This window comes from Chiloscyllium plagiosum, unplaced genomic scaffold, assembly GCF_037043375.1.
Source record: "Chiloscyllium plagiosum isolate Xiang-an unplaced genomic scaffold, Cpla_swu_hap1 HiC_scaffold_15, whole genome shotgun sequence".
Lineage (NCBI taxonomy): Eukaryota > Metazoa > Chordata > Chondrichthyes > Orectolobiformes > Hemiscylliidae > Chiloscyllium > Chiloscyllium plagiosum.
This window is the reverse complement of record NW_028270153.1, coordinates 35,090,616-35,118,244: the sequence shown is the minus strand read 5'-3', so window position 1 is coordinate 35,118,244 and position 27,629 is coordinate 35,090,616. Positions and strand designations below refer to the sequence as shown.

Here is a 27,629-nt window from a genome sequence, read left to right as displayed (position 1 = left end):
ATTCTGCATCTACCCTGTCAAGTCCCCTAGATTATTGTATGTCTCAAGAAGGTTATGTTTCATTCTTCTCTATTCCAATAAATACAGGCCCAATCTTCTTGACCTGTCCTCATAAGGCAATCCCTCCATACCGAGTATGATTTGTTTCTGTGCTGTCAACTGTGTGTGTCTTTACTAACACAAATGATATGTAAATATAATTTGACTATTTAAATATAGTGCACTTCCACTTTTACCTTTGCCTGATTTTACAGTGACACTGCCTCCGTTCTAGAAAGAAAGTCCAAATGCAGCACTAGTCTCATTGTTTGAAAGAGAATACTTGACAATTTCTTTAACAAACAATTGGCTAGAACTTACCCCACTGGTTGTGCAGTTTTATTATGTTACAAAATGTATAATTTAAGAATACTATTTGTGACATTGCTGAAACAGTGGGAGCAAAAAAAACTTTATAGCAGTTGTTATAGGCAGCAATAACGTGTTTGGGCCAAAAGCCAAACCACATTATAATTGGGTTCATTTCTCTTTTCTGTTCCAATTTTACACTTGATAAATCTTACAATCCATTCTTTTCAATAAAATCCAAAGGATTGTTCCATTCCAGAGAACAGGACAATCTGGAGGGGTCAAATACCCACTAGTGGAAGACCAGTTAGAGCAGAGGCCACTATTGATATTAAGAAAGATTTTCTGTACAAAGTGAAGTGTGAGTTTGAGAGGTCTGGTGTGAGGTTGTTATGTTGAGGAAGCCGAGGGCAGCACACGCTTGGATTGAAAGAAGACACTCACTGAGGAAGTCTTAACTTTCCTTTAACACTCTTGATGGGCTGCAAACAGGTTCACCTGAATTGGGGGATGCTCCACTCAGGAGAAAGTTGAAATTTCATCTTGGCATCAATTTGGCCATGGGATTCTGAACTCCAGAGTACACTGTGAGCCTCATCAGCTGCCAAACAATAACATTGAAACCATTAAAATCTTGCTGTTCCAGGATGTGACAAGAACAGTTAGCCTGACATCAGATCTTTGTGCAGGAATCAATTGTTAAGGAAGTGTTAACTTTAGTGATTATGATGAGGAAAGCCAGGTGGACCTCATAGAATGTGAGTTCCCTGACTGGGGCTGTTAATCTGGAGCAATTTGGCAACTCTCCCTGACAGATAAGAACAGGAGTGTCAGACATCTTGTTCATTCTGTGAGCTGGCTCTGAGGGAGTTGGACCAGTGTCAAAGACTTTCTACGTGTAAGTAAAAGATGACTTTGTGACAGGATACCGGCCTCTGTGGAGTTATTTCATGAACAATGTGCTTAGAAAATCCCAATAATATTAAAGTCTGATTTAGAAAAGGGTAATTGTGTTTGACAAATCGATTAAAGCTTTGTGAGCATGTAACTAACAGGGTAGGTAAAAGGGTATCAGTTGGTGTACCTGGTACCCAAAAGACACTCAATAAGGTTCACACAAACAGTTAATAGCCAAGTTAAGGGCTCATGGAGGTTTTTTAAATGTATTATCATGGATAAAGATTTTGTCCAATTAATCAATGAGCAGAGAAAAGTGGGACATTTTCAGATTGTCAGACTGTGACAATGGAATGGTGCAAGGATCACTGCTGGGTTCTCTCCTATTTACAATCTAGATTAATGACTTGAAGAGGCAAAGAATAATATACCTTAATTTTTGAAACAGGATAAAACTAGGATGTAAAAAAGGTTTTGAGGATGATACAGAGAAGTTACATAGAGATATATATGGGCAAAATGAGTGGACAACAAAATGGCAGGAGGAGTATATTGCAGAGAAGCATGATGGTATTCACTTGTATTGTATGACCAGAAAGGCAGAATTATTTTTAGAAGGCATCAGATTTGTTCAGAGAGACTTGAGTGTGGATTTACAAGTAACACTGCTGTGGATCCTGGAATTCTGAATTAAACACACTGAGAATGCTGGAGAAACTCATCAGCTTTGGCAGCATCTGTGGAGAGAGAAACAGAATTAATGTTTTGAGTCCGATATGATTCTTCTTAAGAACAGTGAAGTTAGCTTTCCTATAAATCAAACAATTAGAAACACAATTGCCATGTTGGCCTTTATTGCAAGGGCATTGAAATTCAAGAATAAAGAAGCTTTGCTGCACATAAACAGGACTTTGGTGAAAGCACACTTGGAATTCTGTGTTCAGCTTTGATCACCGTTTTTAAGGCAGTCAAACAGAGATTCAATTGATTAGTCCCTCGGATGACAGGTTTGACTTGTAATGAAAAACTGAATAAATTTGGTCCCTATTTTCTGGAAGTTAGAAGAATGAGAGGTGCTCTCATTAAAATATGAGATTTTGAAGGATCTAGACAGTGTAGACGTTGAGAGATTGTTTTTGACAGATGGCAAGGTGTTGGAATAAGGAAATGAACATTTCAACAGAAATGAGAATAAATTTTCTCATTCAGAAGGTTTTGGTTCTTTAGAATGCTGATGTTTGCGGATGCTCCATCGTTGAAGATATTTAAGGCAGGGATGGACAGAACTTCTGTCTCTTGGGAAATCAAGGAATGTGGGGAGTGTGCAGGTAAGTGAAGACCAGGCTCAGGCTTGATTCTGTAATAAAAGCAAAAATATCTGGAAATACTCTGCAGGTCTGGTATAGCTACTCACTTCATTTCTTTCTCCGCACAGGCTGCCAGATCTGTAAAACATTTTTTAAAAAGATGTATTTCTCCAAATATGAAGTATTTTATTTTTATGTTGTCATTGTTGCTATTTGGTTCTAGAAACAGTTCATTCCACCTTTCCATTAATATTAACACAGTTGTGATTGAATGGTTATTAACCTGAAATGTGCACTCTCTTTCTTGCCACAGATGTTGCCTGATTCGCTGAGTTTTCTCAGCATTTTATCGTTGTTATTGTTATCAGTAAAAATCCATCAGCTGAGAAGGAGAACCATCAAAGTTGTATTTGTCTATTTTTATGTTCAGTTGTTTGTGCCTCAAAATTGGAAACTGGACCTTTTCCATAGGAAGTCCTGATCCTTCCTGTGCTGGGAACTACTGACTGGAATTTTAGGTGAATGAGTTGATCCATGGCCAGAGGGGATGCTTTCTGTCCAGTATGAAACCCTCAAGTATTGAAGGAGCTGCGTCCTGTTGGTCCGAGTAAAGAGGAGGAGGGCACTTCCATTTTGATTTGTCCTGTCAGCCATTTTAATAACTTGAAATTGGCCAGAGCCCCCAGGGGTGGTTTGTGGACACAGCTGCCTCTATATAAACAGGCGGGGTCTGAAAGGCTACATGGAACGCTGAGCCACTGGCCTTCTGCTACGATTCTTGATGAAGGGCTTATGCCCGAAACATCAATTCTCCTGTCCTTCGGATGCTGTCTGACCTGTTGTGCTTTTTGAGCTCCACACTTTTTGACCCTTCTGCCAGAAAATTCCAGACAACCTCTGATATTTAGCCAGAGTCTTATCTTAGTTGGCTTGTCGCTCCTTATGGCAGGGAGTCTTTCTGCCCCAAGACTACAGTAGAGAAAATGGACAGGGATGGAATAGTGACAGTAAACGAGCACACAGCAATGTGAACTTACATGCTGATCCCCTGCCTCTGTTCTTGCTCTGCAATGGACTGAACATTTATCCCCTGAACATTTATCATTTGGCAGTACCGACACTAGAAGTGATATTGCTCTTTACTGAGTCTTTTATTCAATAGTTATTTTCTGTAACATGGTCACTGTTTCCCTTTGTACCCTGGCGCACACTACCTGTTCACAGTGTGGATCAATGTCAACACAGCATGATGGATCATTGGATGAACACATTTTGCTAATTGCTCTAACCTGAAGCTTAAATAAACACTCTAGGATTGGACTGGATAATGATTTACCATTTGGGATGTATACTTCTTAAAAAAAGCAAAGAATAAGTTTGCAAATGTTCCCACGTATTTCAGAACCCACATGATATTTATTCTGTGAGTTTCCGTGCGTATGATTAAATCTTTCACTTTTGAGAATTATGAAACAGATAAAAACATAACTTCAATCTCCTTCAATGAATCAAGCAATTGCTATTACCTAAACTGTACAGAATAGACGATCACTAGTTTGATTCCTGTCAAAGATTGAATGGTTCAAATATTAAGGCTGAGAGGAATAAAAAAAATGCCTGTACCCTTGCTGTTGATTTCCGTTTAGGAAAATAAGTGTAGGCTTCTAGACATTATGTAAGAGCAGAACTGGACCTCCCTGTGATGTTGTTCAGTCAAAATATCTCCTGATGTTCATAGTGTGGGTACGAATCGTAGAAAATTTCACTGACTGCAAGGATAAAAGGATACTGTAAACAGTATGACTGGGGAGAAGAAAATAATAGATATCTCCTCTAGGACATGCCTACCTTTTATTATAACAATACAAGTTATGTTTTCAGTATATGAATAATAAAGCATTTACTGTGAAGTCAGTTAACTGTTCACGTTCATATTCTTTGGAAAAAGAGTCAACATCACTGCTTGCATCACAGTGCCTGCAGAAATGTTTTTATGGTATCTTCAGAATGATGAAATAGCTTTTCACTTTTTGATTCCAACAGGTTTGAAGCTAAGTCATGGATTGCCTTTTTGTTTGTGGGCACGTGCCTAGTGTACTGTGTCAGAGTAACACTGCCTATCTGCATAGCTACCATGGCAGAACAATTTGGATGGGACAAGACACAGTCTGGAATTGTACTCGGAAGTTTTTTTTGGGGATATTGTCTGACTCAAATCATAGGTGGCCACATCAGTGACAGGTGAGAAAGAGATCTTGTCTTAGTCATGGAAACTCTCATATTTGGGTACTTGCATGTTGTAAGTCCTTTGTTTTTAAAATATACTATAAAGCAGTATTTTACCTGCAGCATAATCAAGTAAAATGTAAAATTTTTTATCTGCTTCTGATCACTGAGGTTTTGGACTTACGCTATAGGAGAAATCTTTAATTGCTATCTAACCTCAGAACAACAGACTTCTTTGTACGTGTAGATGGTAATTATTTGGCTTGAACATACTGTACTTTGCAAGTAAGTTTAAAAAGTCACCATATTTAAGAAAGAAATAAATTGTTTTATCATGCACATGCCACCTTGCATCATATTGGTATTTGGTTTATAAATGACATGGACCAGCGAACAACACAGCTTCTTCTTGTGTCATAGTTCTTAGAAGCTTTGCATTTCATTTGTTTTTTCGGATGTGAGGTCATGGGCAAGGCCACCATTTAATGTCCATTCCTAACTGCCCTTGCGACCATGACAAGAAGCCACTTTCTTGAACTGCTGGAGTCCATGTACCAACCCTGGGAGAGACGCCAGCATTTTGACCAAGGAACAGTAATGTAGGTGCAAGTTTGTGATTTGGAGGTGAATCTGTAGGTGATGATGTTCAGCTCTGTCTGCTGCTCTTGTCTTTCCAGGTGGCAGATGTAAGTTTGGAAGATGCTGTTGAAGGAACTTTGTGAATTTCTTGAATTGCTGCAGTGCATCTTAAAGATGGTACCCACTGCTGGCTACTATAGGCTGTGGTGAAAGATGTAACTTTTGGCACCCTACCACTATCTTCATTTAGGCAGGTTATTTTGTTCTAGATGGTGTCATGCTTCTTGAGTGTTATTGGAGCTATAGTGGAGAGTATTCTGTTTTTATTGTTTTTCTGTGCCTTATAGATGATGAGAAACTAGAGGGTGAATTTAGGGACTGCAAACTCTCAGATTTGCTGCCACAGCCACAGTATTTATATGGGTTTTCTGATTAAGTTTCTGATCAATGATAGCTTACAAGACATTGATACTGGGAAGTTTAATGGTAACAATACTGTTTAATATGGAAGAAAGATTCTTAGATTTCCCTAAAAGTCAATACGTGGCATCTGTGGAGGTGGAGTGGGGGAGGGGGCAATGCTGAGAGCTGGGATTGTTTCTTGCCACTTATCAATCCACACCTGAAGGTTTCTTGATTCTTGCTGCTCATGGGCAGTGACTGCTTCAGTAACTGAGGAGCTATGAATGATACTGAACACAGCAGCAGTAATCAGTGAACATCTGTGGGCGGCACGGTGGCACAGTGGTTAGCACTGCTGCCTCGCAGCGCCAGAGACCCGGGTTCAATTCCCGACTCAGGCGACTGACTGTGTGGGGTTTGCACGTTCTCCCCGTGTCTGCGTGGGTTTCCTCCGGGTGCTCCGGTTTCCTCCCACAGTCCAAAGATGTGCAGGTCAGGTGAATTGGCCATGCTAAATTGCCCGTAGTGTTAGGTATAGGGGTAAATGTAGGGGTATGGGTGGGTTGCGCTTCGGCGGGTCGGTGTGGACTTGTTGGGCCAAAGGGCCTGTTTCCAATGTAATCTAATCTCAATTGTGACCTTTGTGATGGAGGCAGAATCATTGAAGCATTGAAAGTTGATTGTGCTCAACACTGTAACTTCAGGAACTCTTGCAGCAATACCCTGGGTTTTAGGTGACTAACCTCCAAAAATGTAGCCACTTTCCTTTGTGTGAGGTATGATTCCAACTTATAGTTTTCCCCAATTCTATTCACTGCCGTTCACCTGCTTCTTAATGCCACACATTCAGTCAAATGATGTCTTGATGTTAAGAGTAGCCAGTAATACCTCACCACTGGATTCTTATTCCTTTGCTGATGATTGAGAGTAGACTGATGAAGAGGATTTGATTTGTCCTGTATTTTATAAATAAAAATAAGCACTCAGTGGTATTCATTAAGGTTTGAAAGGCCCAATATCCACCAGTAAAAGTGGTAGTACCCCCACCAGTACAACCTTTGGGAGCCGAAATGATTTGAGTCCCTATTTGGTGATGAAACCCTACTCCATGCAGGACATTTAATTGCAGAACCCCCTCTACTCCCAATGTGAAAACGTCCAGGAACCATGAGCCTGATAGCTAGCAGCTAGTTCAAGTCTGGCAGCTGTCCTTTATTGGTCCAGGGAGTGACAGCATCTATCAATAATATACTTGGGCCATTACTAGTGTTCCTTATGCATGTACTGGAGAAAGGTAAGTAGACACTTGGTAGTACAGAACTTTGAATTAGGATGAAAAGTAGAAGTACTGTCAAAGCCTTCCATCTTGCATTCATCAGGATAGATACAACATTCCCACCCCCTCCTCCTCTACATTGATTGCATCGGCGCCACCTCGTGCTCCGATGAGGAGGATGAGCAGTTCATCAACTTCACCAACACAGCCCACCCCGACCTTACATTCACATGCACCATCTCTGACACCTCCCTCCCCTTCCTGGACCTCTCCATCTTCATCAACGATGACCAACTCAACACTGACATTTTTTACAAACTCATCACTCCCACAGCTACCTGGATTACACCTCTTCCCACGCTAACCCCTGCAAAAATGCTATTACGTACTCCCAATTCCTCCGCCTCCACCATACCTGCTCCCAGGAGGACCAGTTCCATCACAGAACACAGCAGATGGCCTGCTTCTTTCAAGACCATAATTTCCCCACCCATGTGGTTGAAGATGCCTTCCAATGCATCTCATCCACGTCCTGCACCTCCACCCTCAAACCCCACCCCTCCAACCGCAACAAGGACAGAACCCCCCTGGTCCTCACCTTCCACCCCACCAACCTCCACAGAAACTGTAAACGTCGACATTTCCGCCACCTACAAATAGATCCCACGACCCGGGATATATTTCCCTCCCCATCTCTTTCCGCTTTCCGGAAAAACCGTTTCCTCTGTGACTATCTGGTCAGGTCCACGCACCCCACAACCCACCCTCCCCTCCTGAAACCTTCCCCTGCTTTCGCAGGAATTGTAAAACATGCACCCACACCTCCCTCCTCACCTCCATCCAAGGTTCCAAAGGAGCCTTCCGCATCTATCAAGGTTGCACTTGCACAAATTTCATTTATTGTGTCCATTGCTTCTAATGCGGTCTCCTTTTCATTGGGGAGACTAGAGCCTTCTCGCAGTGTGGTTTAGGGAACATCTCCGGGATACCCACACCAATCAACCCCACCGTCCTGTGGCCAAACATTTCAACTCCCCCTCCCACTCTGCCAAGGACATGCAGGTCCTGGGCCTCACCACTCGATGCCTGGAGGAAGAACGCCTCATCTTCCGCCTCGGAACACTTCAACCCCAGGGCATCAAAGTGGACTTCACTAGTTTCCTCATTTCCCCTCCCCCCACCTTACCCCAGTTCCAACCTTCCAACTCAGCACCGTCCTCATGACCTGTCCCACCTATCTGCTCCACGCTCCTCTTTGACCTATCACCTTTATCCCCACCTTCATCCACCTATTGCACTCTTAGCTACCTTCTCCCCAGCCTCACCCCCCTCCCATTTATATCTCCACCCCGGAGGCTCCCAGCCTTATTCCTGATGAAGGGCTCCTGCCTGAAACATTGATTTTCCTGTTCCTCGGATGCTGCCTGGCCTGCTGTTTTCTAGCACCACACTAATCTTGACACAGAAAAAAGCAATAATTGTCTTGCATGGGGAAAGAGCAGTGATTGGTTGGCAAGTTACCTCTGACAGTCAAGGGATTGTCATGGCAAATGCACCAGGGAACTATTGCCCCACAATAGTTTCTCTTTAAGAAAAAGGCACAATTCATAGACATTTTCATCTTCCCTACAGAGGACAGGTCTCTGTCTATCAATGTATTCAGCTTCCAGCAAATAAAAGTGAGGTGCATGTGAGCCTACCAATTTTAATGCAGTTCTTAGTGTAATTTTTAGCACAATCCAGATTGCTCAGTAAGTTATTTTTTAAATTTCAGAATCACATCTAATAGAGTCATTGAGCTGTACAGCACGGAAACAGACCCTTCGGTCTAACATTTCCATGCTGACAGATATCCTAACCGAATTTAGTCCCATTTGCCAGCACTTGGCTCATATCCCTCTCAACCCTTCCTATTCGTATACCCATCCACATGCCTTTTAAATGTTGTAATTGTACCAGCCTCCACCATATTCTCTGGCAGCTCATTCCATACATGTACCACCCTCTATATGAAAATGTTGCCCCTTAGGTCCCTTTTAAATATTTCCCTTCTCACCTTAAACTTATTCCCTCTAGTTCTGGACTTCCCCCACCTCAAAGAAAAGACTTTGTCTATTTACCCTATCCAAGCCCCTCATGATTTTATAAAACTCTATAAAGGTCACCCCTCAGCCTCCGATGCTTCAGGGAAAACAGCCCAGCCTATTCAGTCTCTCCCTATAGCTCAAATCCTCCAACCCTGGCAATATCCTTGTAAATCCTTTCTGAACCCTTTCAAGTTTCACAACATCCTTCTGATAGGAAGGAGACCAGAATTGCACACAATATTCCAAATGTGGCCTAACCAATGTCGTGCACAGCCACAGCATGACCTCCCAACTCCTGTACTCAATGCACAGTCCAATAAAGGAAAGCATACTAAATGCCTTCTTCACTATCCTACCTACCTGCAACTACATTTTCAAGGAATTATGAATCTGCAATCCAAGGTCTCTGTTCAGCAACATTCCCCAGGATCCTCCCATTATGTGTATAAGTCCTGGTCTGATTTGCTTTTCCAAAATGCAGCACCTCGCATTTATCTAAATTAAACTCCATCTGCCACTCCTCAGCCCATTTGCCCCTCTCAAGATCCCATTGTACTCTGAGGAAACCTTCTTTGCTGTCCATTACACCTAATGTTAGACATTAGGTTTTGAGTTTTATAGGCACAGGCTCATTGAATACCATTATAAACTACCTGTTTCCAACTGCTAAAGGGATGCACTGCTTGAAGCGATCTTCCAGTCATAGGGATGTCTGACTTAAGTTTTTGGCATGGCACCAGCACTGAACACATAGTACATTACTCATTTGTGTGGTAAACAGAATGTCTTTCTCTTGACTGCAGCATCCTGTTAGTGGCTTATACCGCTTGTTTTACTACTCAGTAGGCAGAGCATGAAACAACCCACTTTAGGTATTATTTGCCTTTTTGAGATACTGTATTTAACCTTCAGAGTAATTTGAGATAGACTCTACTTTTTGCGTATGATTGTGGAAGCTTTCAGCTCATTTGTGAGTGCATGTGATATACTGCAAACAATAACCTGGATGGGGTAGCCATTATCCCACAGGACAGCTTTTTTGCAGTGTATTTCAGCATCACGTTCTACTCTGCAGAGTGTCCGGTCTATCTCTCGTCCTTAGCCTGCACCTTTCTATCCAATCAAACTCCATCTCCTTGGATCTCACTTCTAGGGGACTTTAAAAATTGTCCATTAATTCTGTTTCATACTCCACAGATGCTACCTGACCCGCTACCTGTTCCCGACTTTTTCTGTTTTATCTCTGGGTTAGTGTTAAGAGCTTAGGGATAAATGTTGGTCAAAGCATTGAGTGGATTATTATGCTCTTCGTCGAATAATGTCCTTCAAAGATGCAGTCTCTGAGCATATTTTATTTATTCTCTTAATACAGTTTCAAATTTCAATTAAAGCATTCTACTTTAAATTTGTGATTTTTGACTTTATGAGCATTGCAGTGCTGCAGACTTTTATTTTCACTGCTTGAATGCTAATCTAGAGGGTTGGTTTGTATGTTTTTAATATCATTTCATTTTATTGTGCAGCCTAATTTTGTTGGAATCAATCTGTCCAAACACATAACTCCCAGACAGTGAAGATGAAGTTTTATCTTTTGAAACCTTCCAATGTTATTGTAGCTTGTGTGCAACAAGTATAACAACTGGAGTCAACTTCGTGGTGGGGTGGGGGTGGGTGTTGTTGGTGACAGGGATTTGAAAATTTTTCTTGTCTAGCCTCAAGTAAAGAACCATTATATTGTTACCTCATTAGCACCATACCACATTAAAATTTAGGAAAAGAGTTAACTTTTTTTAGAAAAAGCTCTGAAACCTTAATCTGACTTTTATCTTTCCAGATGCTGTCAGATTCACTATCTTTGTACTTACCTCTGCTTTTAATTTGGATTTAATTCGTTTTTAATTTATATTTGTTAAAGGACAGAACTTGTAATTATATAGCATCTATTAATATGTCAGGATGCCATTATAATGCTTTCACATTGTATGGGTTGCAAGTTATTTTCATGCTTTCTCAGTAAAAAATGCTATATTTTCAGTAAGGTTCACTGACAAACTTATTTCTTTTACACAGATTGGGTGGCGATAAAATACTTCTACTTTCAGCTACTTCATGGGGCTCAGTAATTACCCTCACTCCGCTCATTGTTCACTGGAGCTCTACGCCAATCCTTTTTTTAACCTTATCCAGATTCCTTATGGGCCTGTTTCAAGGTGAGTAGCAATAATTGGCGGTGGAGGTGGGAAATGGGAGGGGGATTTTTTTTGGAATTTTAAACGTAATGTAGAGTGGCTGAATGCTGCAGTTTGTTATCCCAACAATTGACTTTGCTAATTTTCCATGTGGCCAGGCTCTGAATCATATGTACATGATGTCATCACAAATTAAAAGTCTCAACCGACCTCAGTCAACCGGCCTCATTCATCATAACAGTCTCAAAAATCCATTCTTTTTCTGTCCAAGATCCCGAAGAGGCCCAGAGAGAGGATGTGGAAAACCTGGGAATTAACTATTCCAGTTCATGCCTGCCTTGAATTACTTATCCAGGAAGGATGATCTGGGTTGGGCCAGGTCTACCAGAATGTGTAAATAGGGATGTTAAACAAATACAGAGGAACCTCGATTATCTGAACAAGATGGATGGGCACTATTTCATTCAGATAATCGATTTTACCTTAAACAAAGGAAGCCATACTGATCTAATGCTGAGCTCTACCGGAGAATTTGTTTAAATCTATAATTTTAATGAATCTGCCATTTAAACAAACTAATCCTTGCAGTCTGCAAATTACAGGTTAAAATGAAAAGGACTTACCATTACATAAATACTGTAAATCAAATCCCAGCATTAAACAAGGTCCCGAACAGCTTCTATGATCGCAAGAGCATTTTTCAGTTGCCGGGAACTCAGTATCACGATAGAAAGACAGAAGCGCTGTCTCACACATGCATTTACGTTCTCTGCCTTTTTTTAATGAATGCCCTGGTAAACCGAAGGGAATACAGTACTGTAAAACACTTACTTTGTAAAGGGCTGTGTAACAACCCTTACCTAAAAGTATCCAGTTGCGGGTGCTTGAGCTGCTTGAGTTTCTTTGTTTTTGCCAGCATTTTCACATCTTCTTCAGTACAGATAAATCAAATACACTTACCTCTTTAATGTAATTTTTTTGTGGGACCTTGAAATCTTCTTTGGATATTCCATTATTCGGATAATCGAGATTTGGGTAATTGAGGTTCCTCTGTAAATGGGTGGGTATTTTGTTGATGGTTACAATACCCAAATGATAAGTAGAAGAGATAAGAACAAAATTCAGAATACAAAAATAAATGCAGCTGCATGGAATCTGTGGTCAATGGTGAAATGATATTGCTCGCTGCTGACCTGGAGAGTCCACAAAGGACTCTCAATTTTTGTGACATGGATTTCACCATTCCTGACATTTCATTTGATTTTGGTGCCAACTACAGGGGATTTCTAGTGTCCAGCTACTGTGATGATATCAGTGGCTAAGCAGCCAGTCATACTGAAGAATTCTTACAGATGACAAACCAGAAAATGTAGCTCACTGGAAATCCTTCATTTTTACTAACTGAAAAACATTGACTGGGACAAACATACAGGATTAAAGTAAAAGCTAAAATTCCATAAGGAAGCATAAAAACCCATTATAAACCTAATGGTATTTTATGATAATGGAGGTATGACATTCACAATCATCAAGTTGGCATTTCAAGACCAAATAAGTTATTCAGTGATTATGATTTAGTTGCACCCTATTCAGATAAGGCGTGACATTTCCTGATTTTTAATAGCAAGTCAGAGCACAAGTGTACTTTCACAAAAAGCATGATTTCTAAAGATTTCTATCTGTGAGGGCTTCAATAATGTACCTTGTGGAGGGACAGGGCTGAGTGCCAGCAACCTCCACATTTTGTATTTTACTGTATACATGCATCCCCTATCATTGGAACCACAAAATATGTAGCAATATCAAAATTCAGAGTGCAGAGAAAAGTGTAGGGAGTAATAATAAAAACCTGATGAGAACAAAGCAAGAGTTCTGGAAAAGACAGGTATATTGCTTTATTTGTAATACACTGGACAAAGCATCAACAACAAACAGGAATTGGAGTCAATATTTAGATGGAAGGAAGTGGGTGTATTAAGAACAGCAAGTGTTGGAAAACCTCAGTCAAAACATTCCACAGTCTCTTGAACAATTGCAGAGTTTTCCCTTGATTACCAGAGTAGATTTTTGATTGGCTGATAAACAAGCCTGAAACAATAAGGCCTAAATTTTCCTTTTGCCAAATATTGTTGGCGAGCCATCAACATATGTCTTCTTATTGTGCCACTTCTCTTAGTGGTCTGGCTTACTAAATCACCAACTCTTTAATGCACACAATTTGAATTATATTCTCAGAAAGTAACAAAAGTAAATGAAAGGCTAAATTGGTGAGGATATTTTTTAAATTTGACTTTTTAAATAGAGGGGTTGATGATACGACCATAGGACATAGGAGCAGAAATTAGGACATTTAGCCCATTGAGTCTCCTCCGTCATTCAGTCATGGTTGATAAGTTTTCAACCCCATTCTTCCGCTTTCTCTTGGTAACCCTTGATACTCAAGAATCTATCTATCTCAGTCTTAAGTATACTTAATGAGCTGGCCGCCATAGACTTCTTTGGTAATGAATTCCATAGATTCACCACTCTCTGGTTGAAGAAGTTTCTCCTTATCTCCTTTCTAAAAAGTCTTCCCTTAATCTAAGGCTGTGCTATCAGATCCTAGTCTCTCATTCCAATGGAAACATCTTTCCAACACTTACTCTGTTCAGGCCATTCAGTATTCTTATGTTACAATTAGATTCCCCCCCCCCCCCCCCACTCCCTCATCCTTCTAAACTCCATTGAGTATAGACCCAGAGTCTTCAAATGTACCTCATATCTTACGTTTTTCATTCCTGGGACCATTCTTGTGAACCTCCTCTGAACAGACTCCAGGTCCAGTATGTCCTTCCTGAGATATGGGGCCCTAAACTGCACACTGTACTCCAAATGTGATCTGACCAGAGCCTTATAGAGCCTCAGAAGTAAATCCCTGCTTTTATATTCAAAATAAATAAATGCCATCATTGCATTTGCCTTTCTAACTACTGACCCAATGTACAAGTTTACCTTTAGAGAATCTTGGACTAGAACTCCCAAGTCTCTTTGCAGTTCAGACTTCTGAACTTTCTACCTATTTCGAAAATAGTCCATGCCTCTATCCTTCCTATCAAAGAGCATAACATAGAACATAGAACAATACAGCGCAGAACAGGCACTTCGGCCCTCAATGTTGCACTGACATGTGAACTATTCACAGCTCATCCCCCTACACTATCCCATCACCATTCATAACCTCACACTTTCCCACGTTGTACTCTATTTGCCACTTCTTTGCCCACTCTCCTAACCTGTCCAATCTTTCTGCACCCTCCCTGCCTCCTCAGTGCTAGCTGTTCCTCTATCTAACTTTGTATTGTGTGTAAATTTTTGCCAGAATGCCCTCAGTTCCTTCACCTAGATTGTTAATGTATAAAGTGTAAAGTTGTGGTTCCAACACTGAGCCTTGCAGAACACCACCTGTCACCAGCTGCCACCCTGAGAAGGACCCTTTTATCCTCACTCTCTGCTTTCTGCCAGACAGCTAGGCTTCTATCCAGCTAGCACCATACCTCTGACACCATGGGCCCTTATCTTACTTAGTAGCCTCCTATGTGGCACCTTGTCAAAGGCCTTCTTGAAGTCCAGGTAGATAACATCCATTAGCTCTCCTTGGTCTAACATGCTCATTACTTCCTCAAAGAATTCTAGCAGGTTTGTCAGGCATAACCTCCCCTTGATGAACTCATGCTGACTTTGCCCTATTTTACCATACACTTCCAAGTATTCAGAAATCTCATTCTTCACAATGGGTTCCAGGATCTTACCCACGACCGAGGTTAGGCTAATTGGTCTATTTTAATTTGTGCTGTTGCATCTGGTGAAATAGTATGTACCTTGGTGTAGCGGTTATAAATCTCAGGCAAAATCTTGATGGAGACATCACACTTAATAATAAATTATTTGTGTAAAAGTCATTTTTCTGATTGAAGTTAATGTAGTTCCTCTATCCAGATATCACCTCAGCAGAGCCACCTCCTTTTTCCTCCTCCTATTCTTTGCCAGTTTTGGAACAGAGCATTTATTACCATCGTTGAATAGCTAAAAATTAGTCCTGTAATAAACTTGGATTCCTCAACATGAAAGGAATGATAGATTGTGTAAGTAACATGTCCTAATTTTGCAGCAAGGAACGAAGAAGTGGTAAAGCACACAAAAACAGAAATTGCTGGAGAAACTCAGCAAGGCTGCCAACATCTGTGGAGAGAAAGCAGAGTTAATGTTTTAAGTCTAGTGCATTTGAAACGTTACTTCTGCTTTCTCTCCACAGTTGCTGCCAGACCTGCTGAATTTCTCCAGCAATTTCTGCTTTTTGTTTTAGATCTCCCGTATCCACAGTTCTCAGGTTTATTAGCAGAGAGATGGTGTTTGGTATTCATTATGCCCATTGCTGCCTACAGAGTTTCCACTGGTTGCTATGTGGAGATGTACATCTGATGGCAAATCCAATGTGGTACCTTCTACTGGTCATATCAAGAAACAGGCAGTTTAACAAATCAGTTTGAAGAATTTCATTGAGACAAATAGCACACAGGTGGATACAGATATGCCTGCACTTTCTCACATCTGGCTGCATGCTTGATGGCTGCCAGATACCTGCCTTTGGTCCCTTTTCAGGGAAGTGACTTCTGCGAATGATTGTATTTGCCTGTCAATGACTGGTAGGCAATTGAATGCATTCTTCACAATCTGCACTTCCCCTCCAATGAGGCTTGTGGTCATTTCGGAATGGTGACAGCCTCCAGATGGCAAGCTGGGGTGGGTGGATCTTGCAAAGTTACCCAATATGGAACTGCTGGGCTGCAACAACCATTGCCATCATTGGCCATCCTTTGGAGGACTTTCCCCTCAGCTGTGACAGTCTGGAAGCTGAGCTCACAGTCTGCTTTGCATTAATCTTTGGAGGCCGACTCCAGCCCCACACAGTCTTATCAACTACTATGGCAGCACCCCCTTCTCCTGTTGGAAGTGTTGCTGTTCAGAGCCTCATTATTTCTTCCATCAGTAGATTCTACCTGCCGTCTGATTGTTGGGTCTCCTGGAGGCACCCTCTTCATTCTGTCCTTCCTTCAAAATCTCTTCCCTGGTCCTTCTGTGGACACTTCTGTTTCACCAACCCATTGGGATTAGGGCTCTGGAACTAATATCCAGCCTGCAAAGTATAAGTCAGGAAATGTAAACTCAGTAAAAATCCTCCAATGCCATAAATCATGTTTAAAAAGGAAAATGACTTTTGGGAAATTCAGATGAGATTAATTAGATAGAAGAAGCACAAAAAGTAAAAGAAAAACATTTTTAAAATGTTCTCTAGCATTAATTATCTTCAGAGAGAATGAGACAGCATATATTCTCACTTGTCCTCAAAATTGATTTTACATATGTGCTGACATATGTTACAAGCACACATTGCTCACAAATGCATCAGCCTTCAACTTCTCTGTTGTCTTCAGTGGGAAACTAGTCAGCAACTAAGTCACATTTCATGGTTGAATTCATAATTGCAACAGTACACCCTGATGAGGAGCAAGATAGCTCTGGAAACAACACCTGGTTTTGCATACTCAAGTGCATGCGTGTGGACAGCAGAATTGCTGTGCTGTTAGCCTCACTATTAATCTATTAAGAAAATCCAGTCCATTATATTTTCTTTGCTTTTTGGAAGTTAAAAAGCATTTAAAACATAATTGAATGTTAAACTTGCTCTTCCGGTGCTGGTTTTTCTCATGACTCTCTACCCTAATTTTAGTGGCTAGTTTATTGTTCCATTGGTATCCCAGCATTTTACTCAAATGACTATTCTTTGTTTGAGAGTTTGTGAGATATTAATCCCTGGGGTTCATATAAATTGACGACAGCTGTATCCTTGCTTGATAACTTACAGTAGTGATTAAATAGCAGGAGCTGGAACAATGTTGATTTGTTTTCTCTCTCACTTTATACTGGGTTAAAAATTAATTCTAATCAGTCATCTTGCTAATTATGGTTTAGTAATGCACTGCATGGTGTATTCACTAGTGGAATTAAAGGAGAAGTGCTATTGTACATGTTTTTAATACTTTTTTAAGCAGCAGCACCGTTCGTCTTTTTGAAATGCATCAAATTTTATTGCACCATAGTCCAACACATAAATTGAGATAATGTTGGCAGTGATTACAGTGTATGTTAACAGTACAAACATTGTTGCAAAACTAGCAAAATTCAAATCACCGAATAGGGCCAATCAACATAGATAACACTTCAGATTAAAATCCCCATTCCAGTTTGGAGCATAGTTAGAAGCAAGTGCTAAGGTTAGTCTCAGAATTGGACCAGAGTATGATAACCTTTCTTCAAACCTGTATTCTCAGCATGAAGACTCAGCAGGTAGGAACAGAGTTTTGCAAAATTACCTCTTGTATGTTGAGTATCCTGCCTTGACAACTAGAGTTTAAGAAATTTTATAATGTTCTAAATGCTTTAATTCTGAGAATATTTTAACTGTTTTGACTTCAAAAAACAATTATATTTGAGTTAAATAATAATTGAATAAAATGTTAAATTTTGTATGTTTCTTGGGAAAATTTAGGTGTGTTTTTCCCATCTCTGTCAAGTCTATTCTCCAATAGAGTGCGAGAGAGTGAACGAGCATTTACCAGCAGTGCGGTGTGCACTGGCTCCCAGGTTGGGTAAGTCACATCTTCCAGGTTTATTGCAAAAAGTCAAGTTCGTATGTTGGGGTAGAAAAGACACTGTTAGCAACAGATGAAAAAACTGTATGCATTACCATAAAACTGAATTAATCAAATAAGGTTATCATTGGCATCACAAAAAATAACTAGAAACTTAGTTGAAACATTGTAGGCTAGAAATTGTTATAACTATTATTGGTACATCCCTGAGATTCTACTTCTGATACAATGCTGTAATTTCCTGAAATATAAAAAGAAATGTGCTGGAGAAACTGAGCAGAATATGGAGAGAGAAACAGAGTAAACATTTCAAGTCCAATGTGCACTGGATTGAAAATGAGCATAAGTTTGGTTCTGAGACTCTAGTGTCCCTTCTGAAGCAGTCACTCAAAGGTACAGACAATGGATTCATGTCGGGCTTTGTTTGCCATTGTCCACTTGGATGAACAGCACTCACCTGGCTCCATTTTTACCTGTCGTGGCTGGAGAATTACCTTTAAGTTCTGACAATTCTGACATTACAGACTGATGCATTTGTGCCCCTTGTCATTCTTAAATGTATGATGCCTGAAAACACTATCATTGTTCACATATACATTGATGACTCTGAGTTCGATCTCGCCATCACCTTTCTCATCCATTTCCCTCTCCATAGATTGCTTCCCTCATAATCAATACTAGATGGTCAGAAATGATCATTGACTAAGTATTGGAATGACCAAAATCATTGTCTTCAGTTCCTTCTCAATGACACATTCTCTCTCCCTGACCACAGTTTGTGACTAATCCAGAGTGTATGCAGCCTTGGTGTCATTCTTAACAGTGCGATGAGCTTCTGCACACATAACCATCGCCAAGACTGAATATTTCCACCTTTGTAATATTGCCTGACTTTACTCCAGCCTTAGCTTATCTTTGGTGATAAGGAAATTTTGAGAAACAGTTCTTTAGGTTAGACTTAATAGTCATGTGGAAAAATGTGAGCTGATTTGGAAGAGCCAGTATGGACCTATTGTGTCTAATTAATTTGCAGGTGTTTGTTAAAGAGGTAACAGAGAAGGTGACAGAGAGAGTGTCGAGGACAAAGCTGTTGATGTGATATTCGTGGACTTCCAAAAGACATTTGATATAGTGTCACATAACAGACTTGCGAGGAATGTTATAGGTCATGCAATAAAAGTGACAATAACAGCATGGATGAAACATTGCCTGAGGGATGTAAAGGAGAGAGTAATGGTTAATGAGCAACTTTTTGGGCTGGAAGAAAGTTTGCTGTGAGATCCCCAATGCCTGTTATTGCATCTTTGCTTTTCCTGATTTTTATAATTGATCTAGGTCTTGGTGTGCAGGAGATAATTTCAATGTTTGTATTTGACAAAACAAAGATTGCAACATAAAATCTGGAAACATTGTGAACAGTGAGGTGTATAGTGTAGACATTCAAAAGGACATTGACACATGATGAAGTGATAGATAGGAAGCAGATAAATTTAAGTGTGAAGAAACATGCAGTCATTTGGTACAAAGAACACGAAGAGACAGTGTAAAACAAAGGGTACTATCCTAAAAGGTGTATAACAGCAGAGTGACCTTTGTGTATATGTACATCTGTCAGGTATCAGGTCAGGTTGAGAGACCTGTTAGTGAATCAAATAGTATTCTTGGTTTCATTAATTGGGGCATGAAGTACAAGAGCCTGACAGTTATGATGAAATTATGATGATGCTGGTTAGACCTCAGCTGGACCATTGTGTACAGTTGTGGGTGCCACATTATTGGTAGGATATGATTGCATTGGAGAGAATACAGAAGACGTTTACAAGAATGGTTTCAGGGATAAGACACTCCAGTTATGAGGACAGATTGGAGAAATTGTGACTGTTTTCCTTGAAGAGGAAAAAGCTAAGTGGAGATTTGATAGAAGTTTTCAAAATGATGAAGGGCCTGGGCAGTGAATAGGGAGAAATCGTTCATACTCATAAATGGGTTAAGACTCAGGGAACACTGTCTTAAAGTGATTTGCAAAAGAAACAGATGCTGCCAGACCTGCTGAGATTTTCCAGCATTTTCTCTTTTGGTTTCAGATTCCAGCAATGGCAGTAATTTGCTTTTATGCAAAAGAAACAAATGGATGGTGACAAAATCTGGTTTCATACAGTGAATAGTTAGGTTATTGAATTCCTCCCTGCAAGAGTGAGGGAGTTTTAGTTGAGGTATTTAAGAGGGCATTGGATGATTATTTATAATTTACAAAGGTTATAAGGAAAAGGCAGGAGATTGACAGTAAGTTAAAATATTCAGAGGGCTCGTGCAGACATGATGGGTCAAATGACCACCTCCTGAATCCCTTTTGTTTTCTACAGGCTTGAACTATTCCAACAGCCTCCCAAATGCTATCCTTTGTAAATTCGAGGTAATCCAAAACTCACCTACCCATTTCCTAACTCCTAACACATCGTTGATTAAACATCCTTCTACTCTATGACCCACATTGGTACCAACTCAAACAATGCCTCTTGTCTCTCTTAATTGTTATCCTTTTTTTTCAGATCCCTTATTTGCATTGCCCCTCCCAATCTCCATGATCTCCTTCACCCCCACCACTCCTCAAGGTAAACTGGGTTTATCTAATTCTGGTCTCTGAGGAACGTCCTTGATTTTAATTCCTTCACCATTTGGAGCCATGCTTCAGCCAGGAAGTTCCTATGCTTTGGGATTCCCTCCCTAAACCCCTCTGTCTTCCATTAGTTGCTGTTTAAACAGGTTTGATTTAGATTTCTGTCACCTAACCTAATATCTTTGGTTTGGTGCCCATATATGCCTGATTCTGTTCATGTTAAAGGCATTTCATAAAGGAAACCGTAGTTATAGTTTCAGTTTCATTTACATGATATTACCATGAACTGTATTAACGTGTAGTACTGTCCTGACATTTTTGATAATTCTTCTCAAAAATTAGAATTCATTGCCACAGAAGGCTGTGGATGCCAGGTCCTCGATTATATTTAAGACAGAGATAGATAGGTTCTCGATTGTCAAGAGGATCAAAGGTTACGGGGAGAAAGTGGGAGAACGGGGTTGAGAAACTTATGATTGAATGGCAGAGCAGACTCGATGGTCTGAATGGCCTAATTTCTGCTCTTATGTCTTATGGTCTCATCGTGTCAAATAATTCATTTAAAATAATCAGTTTTAGTATTTGTGTTAAAGGTGTCACTGATCAATAGTTATTGCAGTAAATGTGCCTTGTAAGCATTACTCGGGCAGGGGAACTACATACAAATTTATGATCATTTAGGCCCTCAAATCTGTCTGCATTCAGTAAGATCATGGCTGATCTCATTGTTTCAAATTCCACATTCCCATTTACCTCTGATAAAATTAGCTAACGAGAATCTATCCACCCTGTCTTAAAAAATATGCAATGATCTCTGTCTCCACTGCCTTCTGAAGCAAAGAGTTCCAAAGCTGCACAACCTTTGGAGAGAAATTGTTGACTTTGCAGTGAATAAACATTTGCCATTGTATGTTGATAACCTATTTTTTTTATCCTTTAGGACATTAATAATCGGAGCTTTTGGCTCAGTGTTGTTGGACTGGTTTGGCTGGGAGAGTGTGTTCTACTTTTCTGGCATCCCTTCAATTCTGTGGGCCTACTGTATGTGGAAATACTTCCTTAAAGGAGAAGGTAAATAAACATTATCATTTTGTTATAGTTCCTGCCTTATAATTTTATTGTCAATGAGATATTCTGTTCCTCTATGCAAATACCTTCATATCATTATGACATTCATAACAATTTATGTCATGTAGACCAGATTATATCTTTGGAAAGTTTGGGCAACAGTCTAGTGAATTCAAAGGACGATAAAGTCGCATGGAGAAAACTGTTTAAAAGTGCTCCTGTCTGGTAAGTGACTGTAGTGTTTTTTTCTAGATGATGAAAGGAAGAAAGAGAATTTTTTTGTGTAGCTCCTTTCAAAACCTGAGGTATTAGTATTTCTCAGGACATTAGGAATTGCCCTTGGCCGCCTTCAAATTGCACCTTGAGATCTTTTAGTTTGGTATGGAAAAGCAAATGAAGCACCTGATGACAATAAGCATTTCATCTGGAAGCCGGAACTTCTGATGGTGCAATGCTTCCTTGCTATAGCCCTAAAGTAGTATCTAGATTGTGTATTCAGGGCCTGGAACTCATGACCTGCACATTAATTTAAATATGACCTTAAAATATGACTATTTGTGACAAGAGATTTATTATGATTAAGAAATTTATGTTTTCACTCTCTGAGAGACCTTTATGACATTCTGGAAACTAATAAAATAAGTGTAGAAATTTGGAGATCCTGTTGCTCTGTAGTACAATATGTATCCTATGTTAAAGTGACTAGAATGTGGAGGGAAGCACTATATCTCCAAAGGTGAGTGCTAATGGATTTCTAAAAACCCTTGTAATGTATTTAAATTTGAACCTGTGATGGTACAAAGATAAACTATTCAATTCTGCAATAGATATTTGAGAAAATGACATTACAATTAACTTTATTAAGAAGTTTAAGATGTGCTAATATGCATAGTTACCATATGTACCACAAATCTACAAGGAACCTTTTGATTAATTACTTAATAGGATTTTCCTTTCTTCTGTTCTATTTTCTTGCTTTCGGCTTGTATTTTTGAATTGTTATAGGAATGGTTGCAGCATGTGAGGGCTGTTATGTTAGTATTGATAATCCATTGGTTTCAAATGACATAAATCCTTGTTTGAGATGATTGTACCCCTTTTAATGTTTACCTTCAGACATCTATATTAAAGGTGCTATGTAATGCATGTTTTGTTGATTATAAAAGAGTTAAGTTGTATTGATCATCTGCCAATTTGTCACTAGGTTTTATTAACAAATATTTCATAGCACAATTCTACACACATTGGAGATATCATGTTATTGCATGTGTTCATAACACTGGGTACCAATTAGCAAAGGCATAATTTTCAAATATTACCAAACACCATGGCACATGTAAAGTAATCTTTGGTGATTTATTTTATCTATAGGAAATGACATTTCAGGAGATGTTGTGATTAAGTGTGTGGATAAGTTTTTTTTAAGTGAAATTTGAACTTCTTGTACTGCATTGTATTACTGAAATAAGATTTCCCTTTGTCAGAAAAGGTTTTGGATGGGGTTTCTAGCCTCTAGATGGCAGCATTTACATTATAATTAACATAGTTACATACTTGCAGGAACTCTGTCGTTGAATTGTTTTGTGAATGAAAAGATTGATATTAAGAGTTTGTATCTGTAGCTCAGTTGTGGCACAGCGATCAGACTTTGGACATTTCTTTTGTATCCATAATGTTTTAAACACAGTTAAAAGACTTTGTATGCAAATTTGAGATGTAGCATTTTTTCTCATGTATTAAAAAAAGAATACATTTTACCCTCTTTTAAATTGATGAAAGAAAGTGGTCAAGGGTTAAAGGTAGAGGAAGAATACATACCTAATTACACTATGGACTGTGAACCAAAAGCTCTTATTGTTTGCTTCCCTGCGTAGATGTTCTATATTTCACGTTTGAAATTCCTCTATGTCTGGTGAAAATCAGGCAGGGTAGTTAAAATGGAGTGGGGAATTTGCCTACTACTCCCTTGCCAAAATTTTAAATCTGCCCAAAGACAGTGAGTTTTGTTTCTGAATATATAGATCAGACTCTGATAATACAGTTGCCTTCTGTTTACTTTCCTAACTTAAGAGCTAAGCAGTGGCAAGACCTGAAGAACTCTGGAAAACTGCATTTTTCTTCTCACAAAAGACATAAAATTCTGAAAATAGGTCTCACAGCATCTGCAGAATAAGAAATAATGTTAACACTTCAGGCTAATGACCTTTTCATCAGAACAAGAAAGAAAAGTAAGCTGCAGTAGGTTTTAAGCAAGTATTGAGGATGCGAAAAGTCGGGAGCTGGGAGGAAGAGAGTCTAATGATGACTGTAAATCCTTTGTTGATTGTTGGAAAAATCCATCTGTTCACTAATGTTCTTCTAGGAAGGAAACTTCCATCCCTCTCTGGTCTGGACTACATATGACTCCAGACCTATAGAGATATCATTCACTCTTAACTGTCCTCTGGAATGGGCAATCAATGCTAGCCGAGCCAGTGACACCCTCATCCTGAGAATTAATTTTAAAAAATAAAAGAGAGGGCAAAACCGATAAAATGGCAAGAGGGCTGAAAGGGCTTTTTAACAGGATTGGGACAAGTGAAAAGAAACAAAAGTTGTATTTGGAGGAAATGCGAATGGAAATGGCAGAGTCAATGCTAACTGCTATCTACAAAGCAAACAAGAAGTGGGGCAAAGGTAATGATCTGAAATTGTTGAATTTCATGTTAGTTCTAGACTGTTGTAAAGTGCAAAATTGAAAGGCGAGGTGCTCCTTGAGCTTGTGTTGAGCTTTATTTAAATGATGAGGCATCTGAGGACAGAATGAATTCAGTGGGAGTGGAGTAAGGAATTAGTATGATAGGCAACTGCAAGTTTAGAGCCACTTTTGTGAACTGAACAGCTGCTCAGCAAAACTGTTACCTTTTCAGTCTTTGGTCTCTCGCATTTTGAGCAGCAACTACTGTAATTTGCTGTTTCACCTGAGAGCAGCTTTTTGGGACAAAAGACCAAAGAGCAGAAATTGCTGGAAAATCTCAGCAGGTCTGGCAGCATCTGTGGAAAGAAATCAGAGTTAAAAATTCAGTAGGGATGGGTTTTATACAGAAGATGAGGAGTGGAGAGTGTAAAATGATAGGTGGAGGTAGAGCCCAAAGAGAGAGAAACAATTGGACAGATGAAGGAGTGAGTAAAGATCAGAATGGGGAAATGAATAGCTACTAATGGGGACTATTAGTGACTGGCAATGGATATTGTGGAAGCAGCCTATGTGATGCCAAGGTCTGGTATGTGGGGGTGGGGAAAAACATGGGGATGGGTGCTCAAGTCCTAAAATTGTCGAACTTGATGTTAATTCCAGAAGGCTACAAGGTCCCCGAACAGAAAGTAAGATATGATTCTCCCAGCTTACGCTGGGCTTCACTGGAGCACTGGAGCAAACCTGAGACAGAGACGTTGGCCAGAGAACATGGAGGTGTGTTGGAGTGGGAGGAAACTGGAAGCTCAGAGTTTTCTTTGTGGATAGAGCACAAGTGTTCTATGAAGTGCTCACCCAGCCTGGGACGCCAGATGGTCTTCTGGATAATGAAATGGGGATAAACCTGAAAGCCATGAATGAAGCGCTCAGCTGTGTTAGAGGCTACAGGGATAAACCTGACATTTTCACCGAAGACTGCTAACTCAGACCAGAGAGGAGAGGGGATATTGGAAGAAGAGATGGGTGCTAGAGGAAAATGAATGATATTGGTATCCTTTTTCCTCAATTAGGGATTCCTTTCCATTGTGGTCAACAGAACCTGCACTGGGGAAACCAAGTATAAATTGGGTGATCATTTTTAAGAATACTTGTATTTGCCTGCCAGTGTGGACATGAGCTTCCAGTCACGTGTCATTTTAATTCTCTGCCCCACTTCCTCTGTCAAGTGTTTGTCTTCACAATTCTACATAATTCATATGAAGTTCAACATAAGTTGAAAGACCATCACCTCATGTTTTGATTTGACAATTTACGGCCTTACACTCTCAATATTAAGAACAAACTAGAATGACGGGGAACGGGAACATAAAAAAAGGAGACAGGAATAAGGGAAGCAAAGTTGAAAATGAACAATAGAAAAGGAGAATGAAAAACTGGAAGGTAGGAGAAAGGCGGGCAAGCACCTAGAGGGTGGAGAACCTGTGGAATTCTTTATCACAGAATGCTGTGGGGGTGACATTACTGAATATATTTAAGAAAGAAATAGATTTTGAGAAGATAAAGGTGTCAAGTGTATGTGGAGAGAACAAGAGTGTGACTTTGAGACAGGAGATCAGAATAATCATGTTGAATGGTGAAGTTGGCTCAATGGCCACGTGACCTACACCTGCCTCTACTTTCCATATTTCAACAAATATAGATTAAGTCTCTGCACTTTGTTTTTGGGCAACACTTACTAGTGATTCTGTAATCACAATTTACATCTTCTCTGATCATATCTTAGTGTTTCTTTACTTGTTCCATACCCATTTCCTTTTGTCATTGAATCTTTCCTGCCTTCCACCTTATTCCTGACTTTGCTCAGTCCCAGCAAAAGCTCACTAGGTTGCATTCCCATTCATCATTTTATGTTAACCTCAATCTTCCATTCAAGATGAATCTGAGGTTGTGTGGCCAAATACAGCAAGAGGTTCTGACTAATACTTTAGTGCACGATCAGTTAATGGCGGTGCTGCATGAAACAGTTGCTATCATTCATAGAATTATTGAATGCATATATTGATCAGCTGTCAAAAATAAAATCTACATTGATTCTCTGAGTAACTGAGTGACATCTAACTGTTGCAGAATGATGTTCTATCTCTTGCCCCATCTTTGCCTTCTACCATTTGTCATTGACCAACTGAATGAACAGTAGCTTCCTTTCTCAAGCATTTCAAAAGTTGGTTGTGTGTGCTGTGGCTGGATTTGTGTGTAAAAGCTTAGGAGTGAGAAAAAAAACTGTGTGACCCATTGAACTCTCCCTTTTCATTGGTCAGATATGTACAGTCCACATTCATTAATTGACTTCATCCACACCCAAACTTATATTCTTAAAGAAAGATTTGATAGAAATGGTCCTTAACTGGCAAAGATGATCAAACCAAGCTCTACAATATCTGCGTTTGGAAACTTATCATCCTTGGTTAGCCAACTTCCAAAATTAAAGCAACCTGCTGACAATACAGAAGCTATCTTACCCTCCCCTATCATTTCAGCGCATTAATTTTCCGCAATCTTCCAACTATTCTTAGCTAGATATTAATTCACTGATTTTGCAAAGCTTCTTAATTAAGCATTGACTTTTGTGCTGATGTTGTCTTTCACATCACTAAATATGGGGAGTGGAAGTTGTTTCCCCTATCTATCTGATTGAGTCCTGTTCATTTTAAACCAATGCCTTGCAGTTCTCTGCTCACATTCAAAATTAAGTAGATAGATTATATCTACAGAATCAATAGGAAAGCATTGTCTTTTCTTGTGTTTCATTTCATCCTACACCTTTGTCAACTCCAATTAAAACAACTTCTGTTAAAATGTGGACTGAGGTCTCCAATAGTTTTTCTCTCTCTCACAGGGGAGGGGGGCGGGGAGGGGAAAGCAGTTTTATCCGTCCTTAATGTCTCAAAGCAAATGTACAGTTTTGATCACCTTGGCATTGGAGTTTCATTGATTTTGACTCTTTTTATGATGTCTTCCTTTCTCATTGTCAATTTGATTCAGAGTTATGGTCATTTTCCATCACTATTACATTTATATGATTTAATCTGTTGCACGTCATTCTTTTAATAATGTTTGTCTTTTTAACAGGGGTGTCATTGTAGCTCATGTTTGCATCAGCGGTACTTTTTTCTGCCTTTTGTCATGGATGCCAACATTCTTCCATGATTCGTTTCCTGAATCTAAGGTGTGTTGTCTCTAGCCTGTGAACTATATCAAGTTCTTTTATAA

General features: G+C 39.7%; 1 protein-coding gene across 6 annotated transcripts in view; it reads left to right on the top strand.

Moving 5' to 3' along the window:
• The window catches only part of slc17a9b (solute carrier family 17 member 9b), a 56,317-nt gene that overhangs the window by 2,696 nt on the left and 25,992 nt on the right, over nt 1-27,629 (top strand). For all 6 annotated transcript variants that reach the window (XM_087994873.1, XM_087994874.1, XM_087994877.1 and 3 more), the window contains 6 exons: nt 4,596-4,793; nt 11,193-11,332; nt 17,898-17,997; nt 21,558-21,688; nt 21,814-21,910; nt 27,489-27,585. In XM_087994873.1, the coding sequence (XP_087850999.1) occupies nt 4,596-4,793; nt 11,193-11,332; nt 17,898-17,997; nt 21,558-21,688; nt 21,814-21,910; nt 27,489-27,585 (763 nt within the window). The remainder of the gene's footprint in view (nt 1-4,595; nt 4,794-11,192; nt 11,333-17,897; nt 17,998-21,557; nt 21,689-21,813; nt 21,911-27,488; nt 27,586-27,629) is intronic.